This window comes from Aedes albopictus, chromosome 3, assembly GCF_035046485.1.
Source record: "Aedes albopictus strain Foshan chromosome 3, AalbF5, whole genome shotgun sequence".
Lineage (NCBI taxonomy): Eukaryota > Metazoa > Arthropoda > Insecta > Diptera > Culicidae > Aedes > Aedes albopictus.
In genome coordinates this window covers 8,396,253-8,417,403 of record NC_085138.1, presented here as the reverse complement: position 1 = coordinate 8,417,403, position 21,151 = coordinate 8,396,253, and the positions used below count along the sequence as shown (strand labels likewise).

Genomic DNA, 21,151 nt, shown 5'->3' with positions numbered 1-21,151 from the left:
ACACTACCACCGTTTGCTTCCATGGATTTGAGTTCTTTTTTTTTTTTAACCAGTTCATTTATTTGGGGCTCAATCGCGTTTAACGCTTTGCGGAGCCAAAACTCATTTTTTGTATTTTATGTACAAATTTGATTCTTATACAACATAGTTAGTACGGGACGGAGCCAGGATACTCGTGGCAGCTCGAGATTAGTGGGTCACATATGCTTTTAGGATGGGCGTGGTAAGGACTGGGGGTAAGGGTTCTCTGAAGCTCATCCGGGAGGTATAACGTAATGGCGTGTTCGTTGTCTTCATAGTGATTCAGCCCCAGATTGTAGCGGGCTTTTCATCTGCCGGATGGCCAGGAACAACACAAAGACGAAAAACGGAGAAAAAAAAACTGGGGGAGAAAACACAAGAGAATTGAACCTTTATACAAGACAAACGAAGAAAGTCGTAAATGCATAGCATATAAGTGACATCGCGAGTGCCCAACACGTCTCGCACAAGAACAAAGGGTTGTCTACCTCGGGCCTCAAGGGTATCCAAAAGTAGTGCTCTGGAGGCGTCATTATCCGGGCATTGCCAAACTACGTGGTCGATGTCATCATAACCGGAACCGCACTTAGTACAAACATTGCTCAACGCGAGGTTAATCCTGTGTAAATGCGCATCTAGCGAGTAATGGTTGGACATAAGCCTTGACATTACGCGAATGAAATTTCGACTTACATCCAAACCATGCCACCACGCTCGCAAGGAAACATTAGGAATAATGGAATGTAACCACCGTCCCAGCTGGCCATCTCGCCAATCATTTTGCCAACTTTGAAGAGAACTCTGGCGAACAAAATGGAAAAATTCATCATGTGAAATTCTTCTATCATAGATCTCACCTTCCTGTGCGCCCACCTTTGCGAGAGAGTCCGCCTTCTCATTGCCATAAATTGAGCAATGTGAGGGGACCCATACAAAGGTAATCTTGTAGGATCTTTCGACCAGTGCACCCATCTGCTCCCTTATTTTTGTAAGAAAGTAAGATGGATGTTTAACAGGTTTCATCGACCGGAGTGCCTCAATCGAACTAAGGCTATCCGAGAAGATGAAGAAATGGTCTACGGGCATGTTGGAAATCATCCCCAAAGCGAAGTTGATTGCTGCCAGCTCAGCAACATAAACCGAGCAAGGTTCCTGAAGTTTGCGGAAGGCGGCGAAATTTTCATTGAAGACACCGAAACCAGTGGATCCATTTATGCGAGACCCATCAGTGAAGAATCTCTTACAGGAATTGACATTTTGGTACTTTTCGTTAAAAATGCGAGGAATAGATACACATCGAAGTTGATCTGGTATTCCCTGAACAGCTTGTTTCATGGACAGATCGTATTTAACAGAGGAACTGTCATTGGTGAAGTGTACACGAGGAGGATTATAACCTGGGAGGCTAATTTCAGATGACATGTAGAAAAGATAGATTCTCATGAATTTTGACTGAGTGTTCAGACTGAGCATTTCTTCGAAGTTTTCAATAACAAGTGTGTTGCTCACTCCACACTTGATAAGTAACCTTAGCGAGAGCTCCCAGAAGCGGTTCTGGAGAGGTTTCACCCCTGCCAGGACCTCTAGGCTCGCATTATGCGTTGAGTGCATGCAGCCGAGGGCAATGCGCAGACAACGATATTGAATTCGTTCCAATTTTATTAGGTGGCATTTTGCTGCTGAGTGGAAACAGAAAGAGCCATACTCGAGAACCGAGAGAATAGTCGTTTTGTAAAGTTTTATGAGGTCTTCCGGGTGAGCACCCCACCATGTTCCGGTAATTGTGCGTAGAAAATTGATCCTTTGCTGACATTTTTGCACCAAATACTTAGTTTGGGTACCCCAAGTGCCTTTTGAATCAAACCAGACCCCAAGGTATTTCGAAGTCAACGATTGGTCGATTTCTATTCCCAAAAGATTGAGTTTCAGTTGGGCTGGGTTCCGCTTTCTGGAAAACACAACCAATTGAGTTTTTTGCGGAGCAAACTCGATCCCCAAATCTCTTGCCCAAATGGACAGATTGTTTAAGGAACTTTGCAATGGTCTTTGCAACATTTCTGCATGAGGGCCTTTTAGAGAAACCACAGCATCATCTGCAAGTTGTCTTAGCGTGCATTGTCCTTCCAGACAACTATCAATGTCTTTCACGTAAAAATTATAAAGCAAGGGACTTAAACATGAGCCTTGGGGTAGGCCCATGTAACTAATTCTGGAAGTTGTCAGTTGTCCGAGATTGAAGCTCATATGTTTTTCTGACAACAAATTATACAAGAAATTGTTTAAAAGTCCGGGTAGTCCACTATTGTGCAGTTTTTCTGACAATATTTCTATGGAAACTGAATCAAAAGCGCCCTTAATATCCAAGAAAACTGAAGCCAATTGCTCCTTTTCCGCAAAGGCCAGTTGAATATCTGTTGAAAGCAACGCTAGACAATCGTTTGTTCCTTTGCCCTTGCGGAACCCGAATTGTGTATTTGAAAGCAAGTTATTCGATTCAACCCAATGGTCGAGTCGCGATAGGATCATTTTTTCCAACAATTTCCTTAAACATGATAACATAGCAATTGGGCGGTATGAATTATGATCAGACGCTGGTTTACCAGGCTTTTGAATAGCTATTACTTTGACCTGTCTCCATTCATGCGGAACGATGTTGTCCTCCATGAATGAGTTGAACAGGTCTAGTAATCGTCTTTTTGCGATATCTGGGAGATTCTTAAGAAGATTGAACTTTATCATATCGCGTCCCGGAGAAGAATTGTTTGATGAAAGAAGAGCTATAGAAAATTCCAGCATTGAGAATGGTCTGTCCAGAGAACCGTCTCTTGAGATTGATTCCCAAGAAATTGGTCGTGCTGGGACTGAGTCTGGGCAGACTTTTTTCGCGAAACTGAATATCCAACGGTTGGAGTATTCGTCACTCTCATTAGAAGATGAGCGGTTTCGCATGTTGCGAGCCACTCTCCAAAGCGTTGTCATCGAAGTTTCTCTTGAGAGACCCTCAATGAAGTGTCGCCAATAACTACGCTTTTTCGCTTTTAGCAAGTTCCTCAGTTGTCTTTCAAGTTTTTCGTATTCTTGATAAAGATCCGAGGTGCCATGCCTACGAAAAGCTTTGAAGGCATCAGATTTTTTAAGATACAATTGAGTGCAATAATCATCCCAGCCAAGTGTGGCTGGTCTTCTTTTGAAGGTTGCACTTGGAACGCGTCGTTTTTGTGATTCTAATGCACTTCTGTAAATCAGTTCAGACAGGAATCGATACTCATCCAAAGGTGGGAGAGGATTGGATGATTCAACCCCAAAAGATACCGCTTCTGCATACTTTTGCCAATCGATATTCCTAGTGAGGTCAAAAGGAACCTGAATTGGCTCGTCTGACCTTTCGCAATTATGATTTATGGTGGTTATAATGGGCAAGTGATCACTACCATGAGGATCTTCGATCACCTTCCACGAGCAATCGAATGATAGTGAACTTGATCCCAAAGAAAGGTCAAGCCGACTTTCTCTACCGTCGGATGCAATGCGTGTCACTTCACCTGTATTCAAAACGTTCAAAGTGAAATCGTCGCACAAATCATAGAAAATAGCCGCTCTGCGATCGTCATATGGCTCGCCCCACCCAGTACCATGTGAATTCATATCACCCAGAATTAAAACTGGATGTGATAGTGCAGAAACTGCATTCCAAAGATGACGGCGGTTAATTGAAATACCTGGAGGAATGTAAACGGAAGCTACGCAAAGATCTTTACCCTTTACGTTTATTTGGCAAGCGACAATTTCTATGCCAGGATGAGTCGGGATTGGAATTTTATAAAATGAGTAACATTTTTTGATCCCCAAGAGTACTCCCCCGTAATGGTCATCTCTATCCTGGCGAATTATGTTGAAATCGTGGAAGTTGAGTTCATCTTCAGAAGAGAGCCATGTTTCACAAAGTGCAAATATATCACAATCTGAGTTGTGAATCAAAAACTTAAACAGGTCTAATTTAGGTTTTAAACTATGACAGTTCCACTGTAGCACAGTGATCATATCTTGCACCTCACTTGATGAATTAGCCATCGAAAGATATGAGCGAAGCAAGGAGGGGCCATGATTGTGTCAAATTCCGAAGATATTCTTCTACTGTTGGGATAAAAATATCAATAATGCCTCGAAGTGTGTCCGGAAGGCCGATGGCATCATATAAGCGATCCACAAGAACCCTGAAAGTTAGCAGTCCTCTTTTGGGTTTGGAAGGTTTAGTTGAAGTTCGAGGAGCTTTCGTAGCCTTTTTCTTGCTACTTTGTCGAATGCTTTTTTTTGAAGTATACTTAACAGTCGGAGGCGGATTCACTGGGTCTTTACTGCAGCATGGAACTGAGTAATCAGGGGCCTGTTTGTTCGGAGTTTTTAAATTTACTCCGCCTCCTTTTGTATTAGGCAAACTTTTGAGGGAAGATTTCAAAAAGACTTTTCGGCGCAATCCCGGGGAAGATGATGACTTCCTTTTTCCAGGTGCGTGTACCTCCGAAGAAGATCCACCCTCATCAGTTTCGTCATCGTCCTGATCATCAGAAGACAACTCGTGAAAGGGATTTTCAACTGGGACAGCTGATTCAGACACGGATTCTGGTGTGTTAAAAGATTTCACCATCTCCGCATATGTCTGTTTGGAGCGCCTTATGATAGAGCGACTCTCATTTTTAATGCGTCTTTTATAGGCCGGGCAATCTTGCAAGTCATGTGGATCTCCGCCACAGTAGCTACACTTTTCAGCTTCCTGTGTGCAAGAGTCCTCTAAATGAGCCTGGTTGCATTTGCCACAACGGGGCTTGTTGTCGCAAAAGCTATCACTGTGACCAAACTGCTTGCATTTGGTACAATTGAATACCTTCGGCCTAAAAAGACGCACTGGGTAAAAAGCACCATCAATGACTACAAATTCTGGGAGGACGGAACCTGGGAAGGTCACTCGAAAAAACGCTGATGGCGAGTACACTTTCTTACTCCCTTCAATGGAAGCCTTAGACAGCCGCTTACAATCTAGGATTGCCACATCGGGGATAGATCTATTCTTAAAGCGTCCGAATCCGCTCTTGATGTCATCGCACGTCAGCATTTCGTCGAGGATCTTCCCCTCCACCTCTACTTCTCGTGCCGGCACATAGATCGTATATTCACAGCTAAACGCTTCGTGCTGAGCAATTTCATTTGCTGCTTTGTAACTAGGTGCAGTTACACGCAGCTTGGTCTGTTTCACTTGGTGAATAACAGTCCCAGGATACTTACGCGTCAGATCTCGAGAGATTGAGAGTACATTCAACGGTTTGTTTTTGCGCCGGAAATAGACAACCCAAGGACCAGGCGAAGATGGTTGGTAAAATCGCGTTCGAGCAATGAGATCTTTAGGAGGCGTTTCGCCTCCATTCGAAACGTCCATGCGGGAAAAGTCTACCGCAGATATATCAGCAAGTGAAGAAAAAAAAAAATATATATATATATATATAAGAAAAACAAAAGAAAAATGGAAAAAAAAAACTTATCTAATGCACCCTACTTGGGTTTAAAACTAAATCGAAAAAAAAAACAACTATTTTCAACCTAACCCGGTTTTTATCTTGGCGCAACCTTAATGCGCAACTGGGAGAGAGACAGAAGAGTGGACAAAAAAACAACCTTGAAAAATAGGCAGTTGGTTTGCAAGCGCAAAGCAAAGAGGAGATGAATAGGTAATAAAACCGTGCTACTTAGCCGTTATTGTTCAGCCGTTCCTGCTGCTGCAGCTACCAGTCCACGGCCGGGGACAACAAAGACGGCAAAATCACCACACTAATTGATGCTTGCGGTGTGCGGTTCAATATGAAGTCGTTCACTTTGATAATTTTAACGACTTATTTCGCGGTGGGACAGTCAAACTAAAAGTTTGCTGCTTCCTTCGGAGAGGCGGTTACCTGGGCACTTTCGGGACTAACGCGTGTCGAAAAAACTACCGTCCGGTAGAGCAAAAAAACGACCGAAATTGCGAATAAAAGCGCCGCGTAACGAGACTGGGAAAACGTCGACCAGCTCACTCAAGCACTCAACAAGGAATGGATTTGAGTTCCTCACCAACTGCAGCCATCCACAGCTGCCGGTCATCTCGCGCACATCAGCTCGATACGGATCTTCCTGATTAATCTATTGATCAGTCTCCTCGGCCGGATACACCGTCGGAATCACCAACGGAATTTCCGATTCTTCATCATCTTCTATAGAGTACGGTAGTGAGTTTTCGTCGAATTTGATGTCACGGACAACGAAGACCTTCCTCGATGTCCTATCCCAGAGTCGATAGCCGTTGGGTGCATAGCCAATCATCAACGCCTTCCGACTCTTGTTGTCCAGTTTCTTCCTCGGTTAACCAGGCACCCATGCGAAAGCCCTGCATCCGAAAATCCTCAACTTGGAAAGATCAGGTTTGGGAACGGTCCAATACTCAGCAGGTGTACGATTATCAAGAACAGCAGCAGTAGGTCAACAATTCAGGATATACGTACCAGTAAGCTTCGGACCACATGTACTTGACTACATTTGAGTCAATCAGCATTGTTCTTACCTTTTCAACAAGCGTGCGGTTGAATCTCTCCGCAATACCGTTCTGCTGCAACGAATACGTTACGGTTGGTTGGACTTGAATTCCCTTCCGTCTGTAGTACGCTTTTTGTTCCTTCGCGCAGTACTCGCTGGTTTGGTCTACTGTTAGTTTGCTGATCCGATTCTCAAACTGGGCAGTCACCATCGCTTCATACTCTTGAAAACGACCAAATACTTCGGACTTCCTTTTCATCACGTAGACACATGCAAAGCGACTGTAATCATCGATAAAAGGCCGGTAGATCTATCGGCCCGCAGACGTCGTAGTGTATCCGCTGCTGTAAACGTCCAGCTCTTTTATGAGTTCCATCGAAGGGTTCTCGGCATTGCTTGCCAAGGACACAGATATCGCAGAATCCAACAGCATTAACCTTCGACCCGATTCCTTCCGCCATATTGTACAGTAGACGTTCAGTCGGTGCAAACGGTTTAACTGCGAAAGCATTGCTGACAAGAATCTTCCATTCGATCACACCTCTTGGATTCTTCGTCCAGCAATCGTTGCTTAACAGTTACATACCAACGTCAGGTCGTTTTAACCGATTTTCTCCAAAGCCATTACCAAAGAGTCGTAGCTGTCGGGAAGGGTCAAACAATAATTGCGGCACCGTATCATACTCCTCGAGTTTCGCGCCAGCGGTCTTTAGTTGCCGTACGATGTCGTCGTACTGCTGGAAATGATGCCGCATTGAAGTTTCCTCTTTCATCCACAGTCTCGCTGTTTTCATAGCAATGTCTGACTTGCAACAGATTTCTTCACGTAGGTATCTTCAAGGGCCTTCCACATATCACGTGCTGTCTCCTTGTTTCGGACTATTCTACTCGGTTCATGGCTGTGTGTCTCTAGTTCCGCACTTTACGAAGAGTCCGAAGGTCGTCCTCTACTTGATCAACCCACCTAGCTCTCTACGCACCACGTCTTCTTGTACTGGTCGGATGACTCTCGAGAACCATTTTAGTCGGGTTGCTATCCGACATCCTGATGACGTGACCCGTCCACCGTAGCCACCCGATTTTCGCGGTGTGGACAATGGTGTTCTCTCCTCATCAGCTGATGCAGCTCGTGGTTCATTCGCCTTCTCCACGTCCCGTCTTCCATCTGCACTCCGCCGTAGATGGTACGCAACACCTTCCGTTCGAAAACTCTAAGGGCGCGTTGGTCCTCTGCACGTAGCGTCCATGTTTCGTGCCGTGCCCATAGAGAATTACCGGTCTAATTAGCGTTTTGTAGATAGTTAATTTCGTGTTACGGCGAACTTTATTCGATCGTAGAGTTCTGCGGAGTCCTAAGTAAGCACGATTTTCTGCCACAATGCGCCTCTGAATTTCTCTGCTGGTGTCTGTTTTATACTTAAAACACTTTTTAAAAACTACTAGAAGGTCACTCCGGACTATGGCTTTACTACGGGTTATAAAGGTTTTCATTTTCATTTTCATTTTCATTTTGCAGCATTTGGTGGGGCAATGAGAGCGCAAGTCAGTCCAAAGCCGATGATAAGGAGGGGTAATGGCTGAATAGTCTTTGCTGACCACATAAACGCCATGGGATAGGAAAAGGGTATTTTGGTGTGGGATTAGGGTGTTGGTACAGACTTGACAATATCAATGCTATACAGATGCAAAATAATGTTAAGGCTCAATAGTGAATCGCATACTTTCCAAAACTAAAAAAACAAAAATCCACAAAATGCCAAGCAAGTCATAGAAAGAAAAAGCGCCCGATTGTTTATTTTGTCAATTATAACAAACGGAAACTTCCGCCTTCTCCGACTCATCAGTCACCCGGAAAACATGTTCCTTCAGTTCTGGAAAATATATTATCCCCAATTAAGCCCTTAATCGAATTGTCCGCGTGGTCTTGTAGTACCCCTGCTAGGTAAGAACCAGTCATTGCCATACATATTAAATGCTAGACATGACCCCATGGATAGCATTTGCATATGTAAAAGCTTTGCTGATGTGACTTTCCTATTAGGCAATTCTCTCATCACATGTTTATCTTCAAAACCTTGTCAAGCTTAGAAAAATGGAGTTAATGAACAGTACATTACAAGGTTCGAATTCCCATAGAATGAGATCATTCTTTCGCACTACAACACCATAGGAGATAATATCACATAGGCTGATTACAGTACAAATGCAAAAAATCTCCATTTCCCCCTATCCGCAACCCGGGGACGCGCCCTGTTGGATTTCGAAAGCCTCGGAGAATATTACAAACCTTCAATGGCATTCCCATACACTAACCCACATTGCCCATTCAGGGGTCTGACTGGGCCTATTACCCTCCCTCAGTTTGTAATATTCTCACCAACTTGGAATTATAATTTTCCCGGCACATAAAAGACTTCGACAAATGTTCGATATACTATGCAGCATCATGATCTGATCAGTATAACAATATCAGATGACTTGAAGATCTGATTTTTACAGAATTGTTTTCCATTGATTATACATTCAGCTATTCCAATCATTACTGCAAAGCACATCGACTACATGCCTGAAATCAAAGCTTCCTGGAAGATATAATCCAAGCCCAGGGTACTACGGGTTATAAAGGTTTTCGGATAATAATCTTGAAAAGGCTTCTTGTCTGTTTCATGCACTAGACTCGACTGAGCCCTGTATTGTATTGCATGCTTATTGAACTCTCAATCTGAGAGTTTTGTCCATTACATCAACTTAACTGTTATACAACAGTGTCGTCGGCGGTCAACAGTGAGCCTAAGTACACGAATTCTTCAACCGCCTCGATTTCATCACCGTCGATATAAATTAGGGGTGGCGGGCGCGGAGATTCCTCCCTAGACCCCTTTGCCATCATGTACATTGTCTTCGACACATTAATGACTAATCCGATTCGCCTGGCTTCACTCTTTAGTCGGATGTACGTTTCTGCCATCGTCTCAAATTTGCGTGCTATATCAATAACATCAGCAAAACCAACTGAACGGACTTCGTGAAAATCGTCCCACTCGTGTTTATTTCCGCTCTCCTTATTACACCTTCTAACGCAATGTTGAACAGCAAGCACGAAAGACCATCACCTTGCCGTAACCCTCTGCGAGATTCAAAGGGACTCGAGAGTGTCCCTGATACTCGAACTACGCACATCACTCGATCTATCGTCGGCTTGATCAATCATATCAGTTTTTCCGGGAATCCGGATTCGTGCATAATCTACCATAGCTGATATCGATCGATTGTATCATATGCTGATTCGAAATCGATGAACAGGTGATGTGTGGGCACGTTGTATTCGCGGCATTTCTGCAACACCTGGCGGATGGCGAACATCTGGTCCGTTGTAGCGCGTTCACCCAATCCAGCCTGATATTTATTTATTACTTTGTCTTCGACTTAGTCGTACAGACTGTTCTAAGGAGTGTATCGGAAAGTAGTTGAAAATGTTCAGAATGCTCCATCTCGAAGCTGGGTTGGTCTTTTCATTTCGGTTCTTCTATGAAATCTTCGCAATATAGTTAAGTTTAGAATACCTTAGAAAAATTTGGAAAATATTTAGTATTATTGAAAATATGGTTAAATGAATACACCTCACAAAATAAAAATCTGCACAAAATACAATTTTGTTAAGATTTTTCAACATTTAAAAAATCTGTAGCGAGTAAAATTTGTACAACAAAAAATCTGGAAAATATTGATGCTTGTTAACAGTTATGTACACATAACATATCATGCAACACCGACTTTTAAAATTCATATTTTCGATAGAAAAATCTCCTATATCTACAAAATGGTCCACTCCAAAAAACGTCTAATTTTTTGTCAAACTTTGAAGTTCTGCTTTTAATATCTTTAAAGGTTATAAAATTCTATTTTTTGCTCTAACTTACTCGTCCATAAATTAAAAAACATATTCTATTTAAGAAAATCCGAATTTTTCATTTAATGTATTTTTTATTTGCGTAAACATGATTTGGGGCTGTCCATCAATTACGTAAGGGTTTTTGGGGGGAGGGGGGGTTTGGAAAATCTTACGCGGCATACAAAAATATTTGGAGTTTCATACAAAAAATCTTACAAGGGGGGGTGGGTGCGTCGAAATTTCGTAAAAATTGCCTTACGTAATAAATGGACAGCCCCTTTGAAGGAGCATAGAAAAAAGAGGTTCCTCAAAAATGGCCTTTTTTCATTTTAAAGAATTTCGCTTAAATGCAGTGGAAATTTTTCTTGAAAAAAATAATTTGCCTATATCATGAGGATTCTGGAGTTTATTATGTTTGCACAAAAAAGTTAACAATTTTCGAACATTATCGAACTTTTTTCGCAATTTCAATTTTTTAGAAGGTGTGCAAAAATTTAAAAACATGCGTTCAGTAATCTAGGTTAAAACCCAGTTAAAAGAATTTTTTTAGAAAATCATAAAAGCCATTTCTTTTTCCAAGGATTTATACAGTATCTCCAAAAATAAAATTACTTAAAAGTTGTATTAAACTATTTTTGAGGCTATTTTAAACATTTTCAACTACTTTACGATACACTCCTTAATATTAACTATACTAAATTACGTATCCTATTTCTAAAACATTCTTTGGACATATTAAACTCGAAACTAACACTTACATTATTGAACGCTCGTATACATACACTTAATGGGTTGTTTTGGCTGTAGCTTGTTCTGTGACTCGGAACAGCAAGAAACGTTGAGCTTCGAAAACGTCGGGGTGGAACATTCAAAGGGACTTCAACAAGAAGCGCCGGACAGTCGAGTACACCATTGATAATGTCAAATAAAAAAAGTTGTTGAAGCTTCGTTCTTCTTGCTGAAAGGCTTTCCATGTTGATAAGCTGGCAACGGTCAGGGTAGCTTGGTAAATTGAAGGGATCTCTCCAGGGGAGATCACGCAGAGCAAATCGCAGAAACTACTTCTGGACACGCTCGATTCTGATAATATGCGTCATGTGATACGGCGACCAAACAGGGGCAGCATATTCTAGAATGCTTCTAACTAGGGCGCAGAAGAGTGTTTTAAGAGCGTACACGTCGTTGAACATCGAGGCGTGTCTGCGAATAAATCCAAGTGCAGACCAAGCTTTGGAAATAACGGAGGATATGTGTTCGTTGAATCGGAGTTTCGAGTCTAATGTAACGCCGAGGTCACAGATTGACTGGACACGTTCTAGTGGTGTCGTTCCGATATAGTACTGATGTGTGTAAGGCGTACCGCGTCTGGCAAAGGAGATGATTTTACATTTGTTGCTGTTAATACGCATACCATTGTCGTCGCACCAGTTCAGCAGCACATTGACGTCTTCTTGCAAGGCGATACAATCCACAATGGATGTGATGATGCGATAGAGCTTCAAGTCATCTGCAAACGATAACTTGAACGAAGAGAGTTGCAAGCATAGGTCGTTCGCGAAGATGATGAAAATCAGAGGGCCTAGTACACTACCTTGTGGTACACCAGAAGAAATTTCAAATGACCCGGAGCGTGCCGAGTTGACAGATACAAACGCCTCTCTGCCCGAAAGATACGAATACAGCCACGTTGTAATCCACCTGGGAAACCCGATATTGCCCCACGAACTCTCTTGCAATCGGTGATAGACGGCGGCATAAAATTTGAGAGAGTACCTTGTAGGCAGCGCTCAGTAGTGTAATCGCGCGATAGTTCCCGCAATCCAACTTATCGCATTTTTTTTGTAGATGGGACACACGATACCTTCCATCCACTCCTCCGGTAATACTTCTTCCTCCCAAATTTTAGAATGACCCAGTGTAGTGCTCTCACCAGTGCTTCTCCACCGTGTTTTAGTAACTCGATTGGTAGTTGATCTGCTCCAGCGGCTTTGTTGTTTTTCAACCGACTAACCTCCTCTTCAATCTCTTGGAGGTAAGGGGCTGGAAATCTTTTGTCCTGCGCACGTACTCCTAGATCTGTTACCACACCACCTTCGGTGCTTGCAACGTCGCCATTGAGGTGCTCGACGTAATGCTGCCGCCACCTCTTGACCACCCCACGCTCGCTCGTGAGAATATTCCCGTGATTATCTCGGCACATGTCGGCTTGTGGCACAAAGCCTCAGCGCGAGCGATTTAGCTTCTCGTAGAACTTTCGTGTGTCCTTAGCGCGGTACAGCTTTCCATCGCTTCGCGATCTCGTTCTTCCTGCTGGCGCTTCATCATTCGGAAGACTGAGTTCTGCCTGTTCCGCGCCTGTCTGTAACGTGCCTCATTCGCTCTCGTACGGTGTTGCGCATTCTCGCCCATGCTGCATTCTTCTCATTTTTCAACTGTTCACATTCGCCGTCGTACCAGTCGTTTCTGTGATTCGGAGTTGCGAAGCCTAGTGCTGTCGCCGAGGTACTACCTATGGCGAATCGGATGTCCCTCCAGTCATCTTCAAGTGTAGCTGCGCCAAGCTTCTCTTCCGTTGGTAGGGCCACTGCTGCGCGTAGTCTTGAGCAACTTCTACGTTACGCAGCTGCTCGATGTTGAGCTGCGGCGTTCGACTCCGACGCGTGGTGATAACTGTCGAAAGTTTTGAGCGCATGCACACAGCGACTAAGTAGTGATCCGAATCTGTATTCGCGCTGCGGTATGTGCGGACATTGGTTATGTCCGAGAAGAATTTACCGTCGATTGGAACGTGGTCTATTTGGTTTTCTGTTTGATGGTCGGGTGATCTCCAGGTGGCTTTGTGGATATCTTTGCGGGGAAGAAGGTGCTTCGGACTACCATACCACGGGAGGCTGCAAAGTTTACGCATCGCTGACCGTTATCATTCGATACGGCGTGCAGGTTGTTTCGCCCGATTACCGGTCTGTACATTTCCTCCCTTCCTACCTGCGCGTTCATGTCACCGACAACGATTTTCACGTCACGCGGCGAGCAACCATCGTATGTTTGCTCTAACTGCGCGTAGAACGCTACTTTCTCGTCATCGGGTCTCCCTTCGTGTGGGCAGTGGACGTTGATGATGCTGTAGTTGAAGAAACGGCCCTTAACTCTCAACATGCACATCCTTGCGTTGATCGGCTGCCACCCGATCACACGTTGTCGCATCTTGCCCAACACTATAAATCCTGTTCCCAGTTCATTGGTGGTGCCACAGCTTTGGTAGAAGGTAGCCGCTCGATGCCCGCTTTTCCACACTTTCTGTCCAGTCCAACAAAGTTCCTGCAACGCCACGATGTCGAAGTTGCGGGGATGTAGTTCGTCGTAGATTATCCTGTCACATCCTGCGAAACCTAGTGACTTGCAATTCCATGTTCCAAGTTTCCAATCGTAGTCCTTATTTCGTCGCGTGGGTCTTTGCCGATTGTATCGAGTCGTATTTTCTCCTATGTTATTCGCAATGGGGATTTTTACGGGTGGTTTATTGGGCCTACGCCAACACTCCTGTTTCGCCGGAGGGCCATCGTGCCAGTTCTGTTTAACGTCCCAACCAACACTGGGACGACCACGCTGATGGGGCTACCACCTTGGATCTAGCTGGGCGTGGTGCAGCGTTTCTTACTCAGCCGCTGGATGTCAGATCAGACGCTGTTTGAGCCGCACCTCCTTGGTGAACAATCGGTCGGGTTGTACCTCCTCAATTTGACTGAAGTCAGAAGAACAACAGTGCCTAGGTTGCACTACCAGCTAAGCACACAACTCTTAGCTGGCGGTCTTTGTCATCGCTTGATTCGTGGAAGCATGAGGTAGGAACTTGTGAGGACCAGAGCTATATTGGACGCTCTCCCTATCGACTCACCGTTTTGCAGCCCTCAACGCACGCAACACCTTCCGTTCAAAAACTCCAACGGCACGTTGATCCTCTGCACGTAGCGTCCATGTTTCGAGCCCATAGAGGAATACCAGTCTAATCAGCCTTTTGTAGATAGTTTACTTCGTACGACGGCGAACTTTGTTCGATCGTAGAGTTCTGCGGTAAGTAAGTTCAAGTAAGCTTGATTTCCTGCCACAATGCGTCTCTAAATTTCTCTGCTGGTATCGTTATCAGCGGTCACCAGTGTGCCCAAGTACACGAATTCTGGCTTCGTTAGTACTTCCGAAACTTCCGCTGCATCCAGATAGAGTTCGACACGAACTGACATTTGTGCAAAATGATAACTTGTTGATGACAAAGGTATCTCACAATTAAAACCTTCCAATACAGTTGTCATGATCTTATAAATTGACTTTGTACATGGCTAGATACTGTACGGTATCTCTCCCTGTCATAAAAATCATGTCGATTGGTTCTGAGCTATATCAGCAAGTGCCTAAAATAGGTCCCAAATGGTTCCAAAATCTATTCTCAGAGGAAGAAAGCAATATGCATTTATCGCTTTCGCCCAGCACAGTAAATTAGTCCACAAAAGTTTGATTTGCGGTCTTGGTGGTCTCCGTATCAATCAGCATCAACGTGTGCTTCTGGTTGTCTAGGTCCCTCAAGCTTTAGCTTCTAATCTACGGTCCACTTTTATTTCTTCGCCGGTAATTGATGATCAAAGTGGAGAAAACCGTTTCTCAGTAATCCAAAGAGTTCACGCGTCGTGGATTAGGATTGTTTTTTTCTGGAGCGTATGTTCGAAGCAGAGTTTTCAGATGGTCAGTTCGCAGAATGGTCTTAGTGTTGACGTCGTTGGATTCGTAGAACTGTTGCAAATTAAACGCCTAGAAATCAGCTTGCAGTTGCAGTGTCCGAAAATTTCTTGCTGGGTAGGTTTTCCCACCTTGATGTCTGCGATAATATTATAAGATAAACCGCCTTGTGGTCGGAAATGTGGAAGGAAATGCTTAGGACTTCTAGATGATCCGTGGACAGTTTGTGATGAGCAAATCAATAGTTGAGAAGGATGTACCTGCTATTCGACAGAAGCTAGTGTTGCTGTTGGGGCAATGTTTAAATCTCTCGCGATGTGGGTACACCTGATCAAGATTGAACTCAAAAAGTCGATCAGAAGTTGTTCATGAGATTGATTTAAAACGGGATTTGAACGTAGACGATTATAGAGCATTACGATACCAATATTCATCTGGTTCATTTGAACTTAAAGAACTAAAAGATATAAGACTGAAATCATGATTGAAAATTCTCAATTTTGGTGTGACGTCGGATGCTTCCAAACACGCATTGTGGATGCACAACTTTGTGGAATATGCAGAAAATTTAATTGTGATTGAATCACACTCACAAAGTACACACTCATTAATTTAAGCCTTAGGAAATATTGTATACCATAAGAAGCAGCTAGATAGTACAAGGCGACACGATAGTTGCTGCTACTAGATGCCCAATATTTATACATTGTTTATTTTTGCTATCACTTAGCGCCATCCTCCATCCATCTATCGTCTGCAAATACTCTCTCTCACACATGCACATTGCACATGAACAAGAGAGATACCTAGGTCGCGATCGTACACATTCGCAAACCAAGTAGGCGCAGTCAATCCAACTGATTACATCGGATATGAGAAAACCCGACTCCTGCGATCCAAATTTCGCAAACACAAAGAAATGTCCAACCTTTTCGCCGATGGATTTAAGAATGAACATTAATCTTATCACTTTTATTGTCAGCCAATTCCTGACCATCCAATTGAAAAGGTTCGTACTGATAACAGGCTCGCCTCGCAGTGAGTGCCCTTGATTGATTTGCGAACATTTTCGGGCCAGCAGGAAGAGATTCCGCGTGAAGTGGATAGCACATATTATAAAAGCTGCGTAAAAGAGCGCCATCACTTCGTCATAAAAAACTCGTCCTACACATAAACCGTTCCCCTCTCCATTCCGCAAGCGAAATAATGATTGACAACACAACCACAGTGAGCAGCAATTCCTGCGGAGTTCCCGCTGATGGGGGAAGCGGATCGTTCCTACCTACCTACGGATCGGTACCCCATCATGGCAATGTTTCGTTCTTTGGCAGGCATTTTTCTCCACTGGATTTGGTTTTCTCCCGGAAGCTTTTGTGGGTCTGCCCTGTGGTTGAAAACACAACTTCACTATTTTCTTCTAATTGCGTAGAAAAGTGGTGGTAATGAAATGAATCACACTCGCAAAACTTCGATTAAAACGCAAACTTCGCACAGTTTTTGTGATTTTTTGAGACAGTTTGATCCTGATGATCTTCTCCCGTCAACTTTTGAGGAAGAGAACCATCAACTGACAGTTGACGGGAGGAATTTGAATGATACAAATCCCAGGTGGTGGGTTTAGGCACAAAAGCACACGCATGCACACTGGGATTGTTTGAGATTTTTCGAAACCCTATTGACCAATCCAAATTCCTGTGTGGTAGTGGTTTGTGTTCAGATTTCCCGTGTTAATCTATCTGTAAGAACTTTGTAAACATCTTTTGTTCTCACGTATATGGATAGGCTTGCATTAGGTTTCGTGAGACATTTTTTGGACAACTCAATAAAACAGGGCTGCCCAACGTACGACATTTTGTGCGGCCCGCGGCAAGAATGAAGTAAATAATATACCGCATTTGGTTCACCACTGGACTGCGAACTGCGACTTCATAAGTGCGAAAACGTACATAAAAGTGCGCGATTGCATCAAATCAGGTTGATGTCTATTTCTCTGGCGCTCTATTTCTTCAATCTATGGTGAACAAGTGCTCTGAAGACACCGAGTTGATTTGATGCAATCGCGCACTTTTATTAGCGTTTTCGCACTCGTGAAAACTAGTGCGATAGTCCAGTGGTGAACTAAATGCGCTATATTTATAATTTGGCCCGAGTAATAATTTAGTTCACAAATTTCAAGGAAGCATCAGGTTACTTCCATGAGAAAGTGTATGTGAAATTTTGAGAATCAAAATAAATGAATTACTAAAAACATTTCAACAATAACTTTGAGTAACTTTTGAAATATTGACGGTTTCCCCCCTTATCGAACGCGACGATTTGAATTCGTCACGGATGAAACCGTCGCCAGAGTCGTCGCAGCCAATCAGCAGGCGGTAGTCTGACGTTTCTCCGACCTCACTAATACAAACAGCAGCAGAGGTTGCGATTGATTCGTTGCGATGATTCAGAAATGCCGACTGGAAGTTGGCAGTGCGTTTTGTTATGAAAGCAACTTATAATAAATAAAAACAAATCAATTATTATTCTACGAGCATTCGGAAATTTGATTTTGACGTAAAATTTCAACAAACTGTGGTACAGTATAGAAGCATTTTAAGGATTCAGTATAGAATTCTGCTTAATGAACGCCATTGCATCTTTCTTTATACTGACACCGAAATCGAATGAAATTCCAGTGCTGATTGAGTATATTCTGAAAAGTGTAGAAAATAGTTCGTAGAAAAACACCCCTAAAACTGTAAGAAAAGCGAGACATCGGACAATATTGTTTTGATTTTGCGATAAATCAGGCAACACCCAAGTAAAAACGGGAGCAATCCAGAGAAATTCTGAGCAACTCTGTGAAGGAAAATGTACTCTTCAACACAGTGAAACGTAAACATGTTGCAATTGTCGAACGTCTACTGTATAATCACCATAGACGAGTGCACCACCCGCTGAAAGTTCACTCGGGAAGCGAATTTTGACACCACAGCGGGGTCGACACTCAACAACTTCTACCCAGCAGAAAATTTATTGCATCTAGTTTTCGTGATAAAGTTGCTAAAATATGGGCTAGCACATTAACTGTATGCATATGCATCACTTTAAATAAAACGTCATGCAGGAAATCAAAGAAAAAAATATCAGTACATTTTGGTAATGCATCTCTGAGTAGAAGTTGTTGAGAGTCGACCCCACTGTGCTGTCAAAAATTTTCAGGCTCAGTGAACTCAATGTTCATCGGTGCAGTCGTCTATTGTTGTTGATTCGTAAAATGGCTCATCTATTAAGGCCGGTCTATTAAGGTGGTTGAATCGTCCGCCATTGATATGTTGTTAGTAAGTTGCAAATCTCAACTTTAATGTGCAGACTATTGCTTTTTTCACTGAAAATTTTCCTTGCTTCGCTGAACAACATGACGTTTTCTTCCAGCGAAGGCTTACGCGATACAGATAATCGCTGAATTTCACACTAGCACTGCTGAAAATCTGTCAACAATAACTCAATACACATGCATTTTCAGCGAAAAGATCTATTTGCGTGACAACAATCCACTCCCATGACTACCGGGCGGCCGCCGTCAAATATCAGGATTGCCAACTCAGGCCAAACATTTCAATAGGTCCTATCTGCATTTGAGAGGCTCTCTTTGTTCACTTTCTCTTTCAATTATTGCAATGTAATGATACACTTTTCAACTACTTTTGCAGTACAAATTAAAAGACGATTGTTTTGACCATCTTTCTATGCAAGGAGACAATCATTATTCAAATAAACAGCTGAGATATTAACGAAAGAGAGGGAAACCAAAGAGAGCCTCTCTTCTGCAGATTAGACCTTTAGACATGTTTGGCCTGAACTGTCCGGCGACTGCTGTCAGTTTTCTTTGTCGCCGAATCTGACGCTGGGTCTTCGGCGCGGAAACCCAAAGGTGGGAATAAAATTTTGGGGTTTGCGCGCAATACATTAGACTAGGTGCAAATCTCAACTTCTGCTTCATATAATTGGCTAAAAATTAAATTGAATTAAGTTTTGGTCGTTCATTTGCTCACTTGCGGTGAACAATCGACTTAAGTTTCAGCTACGTCAGTGCAGTAGAAATTGAAATTGTACGTGCAGTTGAAACCTGGAATTTTCGACTAGCGAAGTTGGATTTTTCTCCAAATCCGTGCGTCGGACCTAACTTCGGAAGTGATGCGCTGTATCCACTTATCCGCGAGCGGTAATGGCGGCGGCGGGCATAAAAAACCGATTCGAATTTAGACGTTTCGTGGGGATCGCAATCGGTTGGCGCCATCAAACGGTCGTCACGTAATCCATTATCGCTATTGAAAATAGTGATGTTCGTTTGGATACAGTTGTCTTCGCCTCTGCGAATCTATGGAATCTAGTGTCTATAGTCAAAACCGGTCTTCTTTTTCCTTGGTGCATCGATCCTTCTTTCCACTTGGTGCATCAATCAAGACAACATCGAAGGCTCCTGCCTTCGCTTTGCAAATAGGGTCCTAAAATTAAAGACGAAATCTCGCTTATATTGAATAATACGATCAAGCATGGTATTCTAATCGGAATTGTACTTTACTCGAACTTGAAAAATAAAGGAATAATGAGAAAATTCGAAATAAGTAAAATGGTAAATAGTTCTACTTTGACATTTGAGGTCAACCTTGTGTGACTGAGCTCGACATTTTTCGCACTGGGATTTCAAAAATGTTCCTATCTGACATACACGGTGAAAAAAAATCACTCAAAGTATGTGTTATAAGCTAGGGACGAGACAAAAGGCTAAAAAAATAAAAATTATATATTTTCAACTATGGTTAATAAAAACGTCAAAAAATGAGTAAATATGTACTCTTGAACCATATATTGTCGTCGCGGTTGAAACCCGAAGTTTCCCCACCCACACCCGACAATCGAATTTTCTCAAAATTCATACGTGAAACCTAACGTCGGACATAGTGCGCTGGACAGTAGTATCATAGACTAATTTCAAGACCTCGATGTACCAAAGAAAACCATTAAATTTTGTGTGTCCAGTGCGGTACCCAATAAATATTCATTACCGTGTATTTTTTTCCGTGTAAATTGCCTTTTGTGTAAATTATATTTAGCGTGTTACATCGATCTGACAGCTCTGACAGTAAGGGACTAAACATAAATTACGTAAAGTGGGTACCGAGGATTGTTCACAACCTGGGAACTTGACTGCGGAAAAAATCGCAACCATGACGCCGCTGGTAGTATGGTACACCCGCATAACCATGAACCATACTTGTACTGTGTGCCATGCTGTTCACAACTATTCACTACAGTACCTGAACATCCTAGAACATCCAGAGTATAGATAGTAGAGTAAACATAGATCCACGGACACCGCTGACTAAAATGTTTCAAGCGTGTAAGTAGTAATTTTCAAAAGTGCAACGATTGAATATGACGTCATGCGCTCCATTGATGTTGTCCAAATCGTGACGTCATGTTCGTTTGGATACAGATTTTGACAGTTCGTTTGGATACAACGGATTCATCTTAGCGGATCTATGTTTACTCTACTATCTATAATCCAGAGTAACAATAAATCAACAGTACCATGAATAGATTCAACAGTGTGGTAGATGGTTATCGGGCAAATTACAATATGGGGAATAGGCGGTTAAGTTATGTTACCATAAAAATTGGCCCATTTTCCCGAACAAAATTTTTCGATTACAGTTTGCCAAAGGGTCATCATTAGACCGATGCAAATTTTGAAATTTTCGCTCCCCTATGCTTAAACGATCACAATTTGGGTTCTGATTATCCTGCCAAAATTTGAGATTTTTTGGATCAAATTTGATTGAGCACACGCCATTTGAAGTTTGCATGGAAATTACTATGGAAAATGGAATCTTTTATTTGCACAAGCCGAAATATCTTTTCATGATATCTTAAAAATAAAACCGATATGGATTCACATAGCCTAAACAT

The 21,151-nt window shown here is 42.8% G+C and overlaps 1 protein-coding gene across 1 annotated transcript in view; it reads right to left on the bottom strand.

Annotated features, from left to right (window-relative positions):
- LOC109407229 (GTP-binding protein Rheb homolog) overlaps positions 1-16,762 on the bottom strand; it is a 29,349-nt gene extending 12,587 nt beyond the window's left edge. Inside the window, exon 1 of the mRNA XM_029851959.2 lies at positions 16,486-16,762. Within this exon, the coding sequence (XP_029707819.1) occupies positions 16,486-16,534 (49 nt within the window). The 5' untranslated portion in view covers positions 16,535-16,762. The remainder of the gene's footprint in view (positions 1-16,485) is intronic.
- Positions 16,763-21,151: the final 4,389 nt, after the last annotated feature.